The 12,070-nt window shown below is 38.6% G+C and overlaps 1 protein-coding gene and 1 long non-coding RNA gene across 3 annotated transcripts; both read right to left on the bottom strand.

Moving 5' to 3' along the window:
• Nucleotides 1–306: 306 nt before the first annotated feature.
• LOC110918503 lies at nt 307–1,262 on the bottom strand. The gene is made up of 3 exons (XR_002581377.2): nt 891–1,262; nt 625–653; nt 307–527 (listed from the first exon to the last, which is right to left on the bottom strand). It is a non-coding gene; the product is annotated as an uncharacterized LOC110918503 (long non-coding RNA).
• A 7,288-nt stretch (nt 1,263–8,550) lies between these two features.
• LOC110916766 ((3S,6E)-nerolidol synthase 1) lies at nt 8,551–11,765 on the bottom strand. 2 transcript variants are annotated; one of them, XM_022161439.2, is made up of 7 exons: nt 11,652–11,765; nt 11,290–11,554; nt 10,457–10,814; nt 10,097–10,315; nt 9,881–10,019; nt 9,198–9,443; nt 8,551–9,044 (listed from the first exon to the last, which is right to left on the bottom strand). In XM_022161439.2, exons 2-7 carry the CDS (start codon nt 11,468–11,470, stop codon nt 8,772–8,774), a joined length of 1,416 nt encoding a protein of 471 aa, XP_022017131.1. In that variant the 5' UTR covers nt 11,471–11,554; nt 11,652–11,765; the 3' UTR covers nt 8,551–8,771. The 2 variants fall into 2 exon arrangements, with proteins under 2 accessions (XP_022017131.1, XP_035841082.1); XM_035985189.1 differs by having other exon boundaries at nt 11,657–11,765.
• Between the last annotated feature and the right edge of the window lie 305 nt (nt 11,766–12,070).

The raw sequence follows: 12,070 nt of genomic DNA, 5'->3' as shown, positions 1-12,070 counted from the left end.
AAGATTGGAGTACAAGAGATTAAACAGATATATTGTTTAAATGCAGTTCTGTTTAAGGGGAGGAATTTGTTGGGTTTTATTTGTTTGTTTTAATAAATGGGCTGTTATAGCCTATGTCTGTTTTTGGGTCAGCCCACTGTGGGTAAGTCTTAGTTTGTTCCGGGTCTTTTGTTATTCAGTTGGGTACCTAGTCTTTGACTATCAGTCGTGTGTCCAGTTCTATCTCCTTATTGTGAGGTTACTGTTGTTTAAGTTCGTTGGAGTCTGTATTGCTATTTAAGAAGCTTTGAAGCATGAATAAAATTATCACTTTCAATTTTTAGTAGTTGATATCCTTGAATCCTTCAGTAAGATCCTACCCACCAGAAACCATAGGGTTACAGATGAAAACTGTTTGTCTTATATGACTCACCAAAAACCATACGGGTTCCTCCATCAATCACAAGTGACCACCGTCGATTGGCATTAACATGGTTTGCCATTTTGTACATACCACCACCGTTTGAGAGTGGATACACACATTTTTTCTGTTAACACAAGCATTGGTAAAAACAAATATAATTAAGCTATATTATATACATCGAATTAAACACAAAGTAAACAATAATACAACATAATACTTACATACTGAAACAACCTTGTCAGTTAACGTCCTGTATAAATATGCATAAAATGAAGTTAGTTGAAATTGATCACTTATGCAAAAAGAAAAAAAATATTCAGCAACAGTTTTCAATATAATAGTAATAATTATAAGAAATAAATAAAAAAAACATATCATTCTTATTATTTTCTTATCTACATCAATCACTTCTAATTATCAAAGTGAACACCATAATCTAACTTCACAATTGAAACTGAAAAACGCTTTAGATTGGATATAAACTCACCCTTGAACGATCACATCATCAAGGGAATCGTTTTTCTCATCAAACAACGATTGGTCGGCCATATCTTCAGTATCAGAGATGATTCAGATAATTAGTCAAGAGTCACATAATAAAGTATACGATACAAACTCAACACAAACCTTAAAAACATACACATACACACACACACACACACAAACATAGATCTCAATTTTTTTTTGTATGTCGGTGAAGACTTTCTTGGCTTTAGTGGAAGGCCGTCCTTGCTTTAGAGAGGAATCCAGTTGAAGACGCCGCCATTTTATGCAAATTTGGCTATGAAAATGAGGGCATGTTTGGAGAGAAATCGTGCAATGTTATACAAAATTCTTTTGTTGTCTTCAACGAATACATCAATAGTGTTAAGCCAAATAATTAATTGTCATAAGTCAGAGGGTTATTATTGTAACTAGTAGAATATATATATAAACCCTTTTGTATTTGATATTAAATTAATGAATGAATTATGAGTTGATATGGTATCAGAGCCAATCAACTTGTAAACCCTAAACAACCCCTATTTGCCGTCAATCAACCGCACCAGCAAATCAACGAACCGACGATCAACTAACAAATCATCAAAGTGTTGTTGCTGCCGTCAACAATAATAATTGCCGTCATCCAACAATTATTTGGCTCTACTCCTTTAATGCTTCTAGAATTCAACAATATTAATTGCCTTTTGTTGGAGAAAATCAATTGCCTTTTAATGATTTTGTTGATACCGATCCCACTTAGTTTGTTGGAGAAAATCAATTGCTGCCGTCAAACTGTTACTGCCGTCAGTTGACTTTAATTGCCGCCCCACTTAGTTTGTTGAAGAATAATAGCCGACGAACCATACCCTCTGCAGACGAAGCATAAGCCAACGAACAATCAGCCAATCTTCGAAATCACTGTTTCTCTCATCAGGTATTAAAATTACTGTCTTTCTCATCATCATGACAACGATTACTGCCTTCAGTATTCAAGAACGTACATCTCATAATTCCCACAAGTTTGCATTCAATCTTACACCAAACAATTATGGCTACTGGAAAGCCATGATGGAACCGTTTTTAAAGGCCAATGGATTATATTGTTATGTTGACAACACGTTATCTTGCCCAGAAGAGAAAATTACAACCGGTAATGCTACTACTACAAACTCTAATTTTACAAATTGGATTGCTAATGATGCACACGTCCGCATGATTATTATCTCCACTGTTTCCGAGTCTTCGTTTCAACACATCCAAGGAGACACGGCTCGGGAAGTGTGGTTAAGTCTAGCACGTGCATATGCTCCTTCGAATTCATCTCATGAGTTCACCCTAAAAACACAGCTTTTAAAGATTTCAATGAGAGATGGTGAAAAAGGTATCGATTATCTCAGCCGTGCACAAGAATATGCAACGGCTCTTGCAAATATTGGTGAACCCGTCAAAGACAAAGATCTCGTCATGCTTACAATAGCCGGTTTACGTGAGGAATACCATGGTTTGAAAAGCAATCTTCTTGCCCGCTCCCCACCGGTTCAGTTTAACGAGCTTCACGGCTTGATTGGTGATCATGAATATATCACTCGGTCCGTTGTTTCTTCATCATCGGCCTCTCCACAAGTCTTCAATGTTACCACTGCCGCAACAACTACTTCCCAAGCCCCCGATTTGGCTTCGATTCAGCAGCAGATTACCAACCTTCAACTTTTGACAAACCAACTTGCTTCCACAACTCAACCGTCGGCATCACCATCGGTTCCTCAGGCAAACTATGCTAATCGGTCTGCCTCTTCAAGACCGACCCGTGGATACGGTCGGGGCCGTGCGTTTTCTCGCGGGGGCCGTGGCCGTGGTGGTTCACAAGGCTCTCGCCAATTTGCTTGGGCGTCCACTCAAAATATGGTTTACGGTCATTGCAATAGGTGCGGTATTGGCCATATTCCCTCACAGTGCCCGAATCACACCGGTTATTCTCGTGGATCACCTCAAGCGAATTATGCTAACTCTGAAACGGGCTCATATACTACTTGGACATCGGATACAGGCGCTAATTCCCATGGTACTCCTAATCTTGCTAGTATGGACAACTCGGACGTTTATTACGGTAATGACTCCCTCTATGTTGGTAATGGTAACTCTCTTCCAATCCTTCATGTCGGTTCAAAATCCTTTTTTACCTCAAACAAAAACTTACAACTTAATCACATACTTCATGTCCCGGGCCTACAACGTAACCTACTTTCCGTTCACAAATTTTGCAAAGATAATAACGTTTTCTTTGAATTTCATACTTCTTTTTTTGTTGTGAAGGACGAGGCTACCAGGGCTATCCTCCTCACGGGCCCCAGTGACCAGGGTCTCTACACCATTCGCCTACCTTCCTTTCAACCGGTTTCCAAGATGGCGTTCACTGCTTTTCGAGCTCCATCTACTATGTGGCATCAACGACTTGGGCATCCTCACTTTCGAGTTTTTCAACATATTGTTAAAACTTTTTCTTTACCTATTTCTGACAAACTTTGTTCATCTTTGTGTACTTCTTGTCAATTGGGAAAAATGTCCAAACTTACTTTGCCTGTTTCATCTTTTCGTAGTAAAAACATACTTGATTTGGTTTATTGTGATGTTTGGGGCCATACTACCACGTCCTTTGACGGTTATCGTTATTTTTTGTTATGTGTTGACCATCATACACGTTATATGTGGTATTTCCCGCTCATGCAAAAATCTGACGTTTTTACCACATTTACAAATTTCGTTCGCCTAGTTGAACGCCAATTTAACACCAAACTAAAAAGTGTTCAAACTGATTGGGGTGGCGAGTTTCGGAACCTTACTCAGTTTTTTACATCCCATGGTATTTTACATCGTCGCTCGTGTCCACATACGAGTGAACAAAATGGTATTGTCGAGCGTCGCCACCGCCACGTCGTGGAAACCGGTCTCACCTTACTAGCCCAATCCAAACTAACTCAAACTTTTTGGTCATTCGCTTTTCAAACCGCCGTCTACCTCATCAACCGTCTACCTTCTCGTCTTTCCTCAAACAAATCCCCATATCAATTAGTTTTCCAACGTCCTCCCGATTACTCATTTCTTCGAGTCTTCGGATGTCTCTGTTTTCCTTATTTACGTCCATATAACCAACACAAAATTGATTTTCGTTCTACTCCTTGTATATTCCTCGGTTATAGCCCATCTCATCATGGATATCAATGCCTTGATCAAACTTCTCACCGAATCTACATTGCTCGCCATGTCCGATTTAACGAGCATGTTTTTCCTTCCCTTACTGAACCCTCCATCGACCCTCCTTCACCCTCTACAGCCGCCACTTCTTTTTCTACAATTCCTGATCCGCCATTCACCATTTTTGATAACCCATCCACTACTACAACCGAACCATCGCTACCCACCCCTCCTATTTCCGAACCTGTCCAAACCGCCCCTATTCCACAGACCACTACCACCCAACCTACTTCCTCTCCTTCGCAACCATCCACGCCCCGTTACCGACCTCCTCACCTTCGGCCACATCCTAAACCCCGAAAATTGTTTGACCCTTCAGCCAATATCGCCACCACCGCTACCGTTCCTTCTGAACCGACTTCCTTTACTGTTGCCAACGAATCCACAGAGTGGCGTCAAGCCATGGCAGCCGAGTTGCACGCACTACACAGAAACGGAACGTGGTCGTTAGTTCCTCCGGTTCCAAATTCTAATGTTATTGATTGCAAGTGGGTTTACAGGTTGAAAACTGATCAGCATGGGAACCTGACTAGACACAAGGCTCGATTGGTAGCAAAGGGTTTTTTACAGCAGTCTGGCATTGATTATCATGAGACGTTCAGCCCTGTGGTCAAACCAGCTACCATCCGCACGGTTCTTTCTCTTGCCGTCTCTAACAATTGGTCTCTCAAACAACTTGATGTGCAAAATGCGTTTTTACACGGTGATCTACATGAAACAGTCTACATGCGTCAACCACCAGGCTTCGAGGATTCTAAACATCCTCATCATGTTTGCAAGTTGCACAAATCCCTTTATGGCTTAAAACAGTCACCTAGGGCATGGTTCACCAAACTCTCAAACGTCTTACAGCATCTTGGTTTTCATGGTTCCAAAACTGATCCATCATTATTTATCCTTAACCACATGGGTACACAGGTTTATCTACTCGTTTATGTGGACGACATCATCATTACGGGCAACGATCCCAACACAGTTAATCGCATTATTGCCTCACTTGGTCAGCAGGTGTCTCTCACTGACATGGGCCATCTTAATTACTTTCTTGGTATTGAAGTTCTTCACACCTCTTCAGGTCTTATCCTATCTCAAAGGAAGTATATTCAGGAACTTATTGATCGAGCCGGGTTAAAAGATTCGAAACCGGTTGCAACACCTACAAATGCCAAAGCAGATACGATAACCAAGGACGACCCACTTATGCCCGATCCTACAAGATATCGTCATTGTGTTGGAGCACTCCAGTATGCTACTTTATCTCGGCCCGACATTGCCTACGCTGTCAACAGGGTCTGTCAGTTCATGCATGAACCTCACGAATCCCATTGGACGGCTGTCAAACGTATAATTCGCTATCTCAAGGGAACGTCTCAACTGGGCCTTCGTTTTACATCGAACACAACGTCTACATTACATGCCTTTGCTGATTCACATTGGCGTGAGCGGTTGGTTCCTATTACAGCATATTCAGATTCCGATTGGGCTGGTTGCCCGGTCGACCGTCGATCCACGGGGGGTTATGCTATCTTCTTGGGTTCAAACTTAGTATCATGGTCAGCTCGTAAGCAGAAAACTGTCTCTAGGTCGTCTACTGAATCCGAATACAAGGCTATCGCTGATACGGTTGCTGAACTAATCTGGCTAAAATCTCTTCTACAAGAACTGGGAGTTAAGTTGAATAAACCCACTCTTTGGTGTGATAATCTCGGAGCCACGTATCTTTCAGCAAACCCGGTGTTTCATGCTAGAACTAAACATGTGGAGGTAGATTTTCATTTTGTTCGTGAGCAAGTCAGTCAAGGAAATCTGAAGGTTCAATTTATTAAAACAGATGATCAAATTGCCGACATCTTCACAAAGCCGTTATCAACTCAAAGATTTGAATTTTTAAGATCCATGTTGCAGGTCGTTACCCGCCCTCAACTTGCGGGGGAATGTTAAGCCAAATAATTAATTGTCATAAGTCAGAGGGTTATTATTGTAACTAGTAGAATATATATATAAACCCTTTTGTATTTGATATTAAATTAATGAATGAATTATGAGTTGATAAATAGGAAAATACCTTCAAACAATCAAGACTTTATTATTTAGTTGAGTTGAGTTCATTGTGATTACCTAACGTTCAGATTCATGTTGCTCTATAACATATTTTGACAATTAGAGTAGCAATTTGGTAAACAAAGATTCTTACTAACCTTTCTCAAAGTGCCTGCTTTTGTTGCGGAATGAATTTGGTTTCCCCCCCGCAATAGTATTACATGAACAACAACAAACAGTAAGCAAACTTAGAGAATTTAAGAAAAAAGAATACTAATTTGATGTAAAGACGTTTGCAAGAATTATATTGAGAGCAGGATCTAACGGTGGAGATCGATTTAGAAGGTGGTTAGACTATGTGGGCTTAATAATATATATAATTTCGGGGAAAACCCGGTAACCCACCCGCCCGTAGACCCGACGGTGAAATTATCAGTAAAAGTCGTTTGGCCTAAGGATCAAACCCAAGCTATCCCTAGATCTTCTATCATTGTCCACCAATCTCTCACTCTGCACCAACTTGAAGTTGAACTTGCATCTCACAAAGAGATGCAAATCTTTCACCAATTGATCTAGAGATTATTGACAAAAATTTGGTTTTTGGATATTGAAACATGCGTTCGATGTTGGTTTTCATGATAGGTTCAATTTGTTTTTAGTGCGCCATTGGGCTTGAAATATTCTAGCCAAGATAAATGGCAAAAGAAAATGACTTCATGCTTGAAATAGTTTGTCAGAAATAAATGCTAAAAGTATGTGATTATGAGCCTGAAACCTTGGACCTAAACCTTTTTTCTAAACACTGGGAAGGACGGAGTTTTAATTTAACAGTTTTTAGACATCAAAAAACTATATTTGGGGAAAATTACGAAATTGTCTTTTGACCAACATTGTTTTCAATTTTGTCACTCTCATGCGCCCTTGGAAGGACCTCTGAGCACGGGGGTGGTCCGTCGACGCACGGGAGTGGTCAGCTAAAAGGGGAGTGGTCTGCCGAAAATGGGAGTGGTCTGCCAAAATGGGAATGGTCTGCCAACGCACGGAAGTGGTCCGCCGGTCTGTCCGAAGAGTCAGCCAAAATGGGAGTGGTCTGCCGACGCACGGGAGTGGTCCGCCGACGCACGACCGTGGTCTGTCGGACACGTGTCAGCTCTAGAGACATGGACGCATCAACATAACATGCGGACTCTTCCCGTGCTGAGTGGTCCTTCCAAAGACGCAGGAGGGTGACAAAATTGAAACCCTCTTGGTCAACGAACAATTTCGTAATTTTCCCCTATATTTATCCAATAAAAGGTAATTCTTTACCAATCTTCACCCCTTAGACTAGTGGGTATGGGGCCTGCCCCGGCGAGCCCCGGCGCCGCACCCCCACACCGCCCCCTTCCCTCCGTCGCGTCGTCTCCGTCGACTAGAGGACGATCTTGCCGGCCCTGCTTTTTCTCTCTCTTGCATATTTCTCTCTCCTTTCTCTCTCTCTAAAATCAAATCAATTTAATATTTTTTAATTGTTTTTATAAATAGTGTGGGCCCCATCCTCCATCCCTTGGTCCATCCCCTTTAGGCTCATCCTCACTTCCGGTTACGTGACGTCCTGCGTAGCGGCCTATCCCTTGAGGATGACCCTCACCATACCCACTAGTCTAATCATTCATCATCAGTATTCATGAACATGCTTGCTAATGCACCCCGAGCAACCCCAGGTGTAGGGTTTGTGTTAGTAAATATTATCATAGCATTTATAACTGTAAATATTTTGTATATTAGTGATCATATTTATTTATTTATTTTAATTTTGAAAACCTAAAATTCTAAAGGAAAAATATAGTTGGAAATCTCAACGGGCATTTTTTTATAACACTAATGAGTATAGCCAATACTCAATGAATAATTAACCGATGAAACTCGATTAATATGAGACATGGTTTACAATCAGGTATATGACACCTGATACATTGCCACCCGTATCAACGCAGAAGGATGTCTACGGATACAACAAGGACTCATGTGTGGTCTCATGGATGCCTTTGTGAATGCTATAATTAAATAATCTAATATAAAACATCGATCGGTATGTGATAAATGTGTTTGTGGTCCCATGGATGCCTTTGTGAATGCTATATTTAACTAATTTAATATAAAACATCGATCTTTTCTTTTCGGTATGTGATAAATGTGTTTGAGCAAAAGATGTGGTTGGAACACAAACACCTTTGGAAGTATTCTTGCACTTGTCAATGGATCGAGACGTCACAAGAAGACGTTACCAATCTTGTAATTTTCTACTTTTCCTTTTCTACAAAAGTCATCACATTTATAATAGAAGCCATCACGTTTATAATAGAAGTAAATAACCTGTACACAAATCCAAGAAAGTAAAAACGTTTAACATCGTCTTCTAATGTGTCACTTTTAGGTTTGGTTAAACTAAATTAAAAGTGACCTTATTCTTATATAATCATAGGATCTAAAGCGTCCTAGAATCACATCATATTTAGGTTGAAATACAACTATACAAGATACTAGTACATGTTTAACTTGACACACCTTTATATGTGTTTGTAGTGAGAGCTTGAAGAATGTCTTCTATCCACTAAAACATGGATTTTATATAGTCCTCTAAGAGAGGAAGGGAATGATTTTCAGTATAATTGTACATAAGTGGAATCATCCTTGCAACCTTCTGACAAGCCTTTGTAAATGTATCTAAAAACTTATTTGGGGAGAGACACTCCTTATTTAGTTGCTTCCAAGTGATGGTTATCATTGCCATAACATGGTCGCGTGCATTTTGGATTGAACAACCTTCGTTTTCTTTCACGTAGTATGTCACATATGATCCATCATGACCATCTTGATTCACATCCTGATAGATTGAGAAAAGCAATTTTACTTTTTTTAAAATTATTACCAACACATAACAAACAAGCATTCAAGTTATACACAAGCTTAATGCCACATTTAAGGTTATACACAAGCTTAATGCCACATTTACAATGTATATTGCCTACTCTTTTACCTTAGCACTTCCCAAATCATCCCAAAGACGGAGAATCTTTGCCAAACAAGATGAGATTTTGTTATCGTTAATAATGATAGCACTTTCTTTGCTGGTACCACCACCAAGGAGGAAGAACAAGTGCACGATCACAACATGTGCCCCGGTACTAACCATCCCATTCTTCAAGTAATCGTCAGCCATAGGCATGTGTCCTAGAGCAAACCATTTTGCTTCTACTAGAAATGCTTCACAAAGGTTTATCCACTGTAGGAAATTTAATAGGTTTGTTCATATATACATGTGTATAAAAGATTGTCACATAAATAAGCCTTGAGAAGTATATAAATTAAAATAATTTATTTTATCATAGAAATTGTTGAGGACAAATGTTCGTATTTCTAAAGCACATAGTAAAACTTATGTAGACTTTATAAGTGTAGATTGCATTGGCTGATAAATTTGTTTATTAAAAAGCTTGGCCATTTAAAAAAAAAAGAAAAATCAAGTTTGTAAAATTGTTTACTTAGTATAAGTTACTATATGCAAACAAATTGGGCAAAAATGTTTATACTTTCCAAAATCGTGTAGAAAAAAAGTGTGTTAGAATTACTTTTGTAATGAATTTTATCATCAACTTGCATGATAACTTTTATTCATGGTGTTGCATTACTACATTACAAATAACGGACATGAGGCCTTACCGCTTGTTTCAAAAACTCATTGGGATTGAACCCATACTTCTTGTAGATCTTGTCACTGATTTCTTGTGTTACTTTATATAGAGCCTCAACACAGATTCTTAGATTATATGGGAGTTGTTCAAGAGTGTTACTGTCCCATCTGAAGATAGATTAAGTAGAAACATTATAAGAAATTTATAAAATGTTTTTCCAATATCAAGATGTATATTCTTATACCTTTTCACTGCTTCTGTGAAGAGTATAAGTTCGTCTAGAGTTCCATAGACATCATAAATGTCATCAATCAGGAATACTAAAGCAATGGGCTTTGTGAGCTCGATTCGCTGCTCCGACAAGCTAGGATCAGTGAGGCTCGCCATCGGCCATAAGTACCAGTGTAACGGTTGGTTCCTTGCATCCTTAAACTCTTGTGCCAAACCCAAATCCTTCCACCATCTATTTGATTATAGATATTAAACATGCAACTTTTATATAAAGAATAATAATAAAATTTCATAACAAGATAAGTTTCTTGGATCCTAGTCATTTTTTTGTAGTAGAATAATGAGATTAAGCTGAATATTTAGACAATTTTACCTGGAGATTATATCTACTTCGGTTCGATGTAGTGACTGGACTTTAGCCAACTCCAATAAGGCTAGTTCAGACATGGTGGTCCCTGTGTAATGTTTGATAAATTTCTTGACCATGAAAGTTGGTGAGGTTCTTTGATATGAATGTTGTAAAGTATCATTCACCATTGTAGCTTCATCTTGATCAAGAAATGGAATCTTTTCTATTAGTCCATGGCTGCTAAAATACGCAGCCTCTTTAATCATATGATCTCCTTCTATGCTTAGCTGTGAGGCTTCATATAATGCCATTAGACCCTTCACATCTTCTGCTAGTTCTCCCTTGAACTTTCCATCCTTTTGTTTGAAGATTGAAAATACATCTGATTTGAACACGTGTTACAATTAAAAAGTGACATTTTTGCACAACTTTTTTGATGTCTAGGTGGTTAAGGAAATGTTTTAAGTGTTTCAAGTACATTCATTGGGTTGTTTTGGTTTCTATGGAACTCGCTGCTTGAAGTAGCTGACTCTCCAAAATATGTCTCTAGGACATTCAGTGGGTTGTTTTGCTTTGTATGGATATCACCGCATAAGGTAGCGGACTCTTCAAAATTTTGACGTGGCAAGCGGATGCGCTGAATTTGTATGTCTTGTCAGCGCTGTCATGTAGCGCGCTTGCCACGTGTCATTCTAAGTTAGATTTTTTAGAGTCCGCTATCTCAGGTGACGGACTACAAAGAAACCAAAATAATCTTATAAATATCATAGAAACACTTACATTTTCTAATCCACCTATAGATATAAAAAGTTCCAATTTTAACTCAAAAGTAGAATAACAAGAGTGCATGTGCTCACCATCCGAAACATAGTAACCTTCTTGTCGAAGGATTCGAAAATTGAGGGAAACCTCATAAAGACTTGGGCCATGATTATAGTCATGAGAATTGGACATTCTAGTGTGAACCATTTTTAATATCGAGTCGATCTCCTCTTGGAAGTAATGGTTGATGCAAAGTTTTTGGAGAACGTCAACCATTTCCAGTTATGTTTTGGAAGAACCATCGTTAAGAAGACTACGTACTTCTTCTAACTGTTCTGATTTTTTTATGGATTCTCCTTTCTACAATTCATGAGGCATGCTTTAGATGGTAACAAATGATATCATTTAATAAAATATAAAATGTAAATGTTCCATGTAATATTTTATAAAGTAAGACCTTACTACTTATGCCCGAGTGGATTGGGGTGGTTTGGGTGTCTTGATGTGTAACACACTTGTTAATCGTCATATTAGAGAGAATAGCAGTGAGAGAGAGGGAGGGAGAGATTGATTGAGTTTGTAAAAGGAGGATAGATTGTATTTATAGAAAGATATATGTGTTGTTCCTACAAGATTCTTTTTGGTTGTTGACTACATTTAACCTAGGGTTGAAGATGTTTTTCTGATATTTGTTTTTTATTTTTATAAAATAGTATTGGTAGAAAATTTATTTATTAAAATGGTATTGTTAGAAAAAATATTTAAAAAATGATGAAAACAATTAACATCATTTTTTAATACTTTTTCCACCACCGTTTTAATAAAAGAAAATAGCCCTTAAGTTTGAATGCATAGTTACAAAAAAATACATATTTT

The sequence above is a fragment of the Helianthus annuus genome, chromosome 16, assembly GCF_002127325.2.
Source record: "Helianthus annuus cultivar XRQ/B chromosome 16, HanXRQr2.0-SUNRISE, whole genome shotgun sequence".
NCBI lineage: Eukaryota > Viridiplantae > Streptophyta > Magnoliopsida > Asterales > Asteraceae > Helianthus > Helianthus annuus.
Note: the sequence above shows the minus strand (reverse complement) of the source record. Positions and strands in the feature narration are given on the sequence as shown.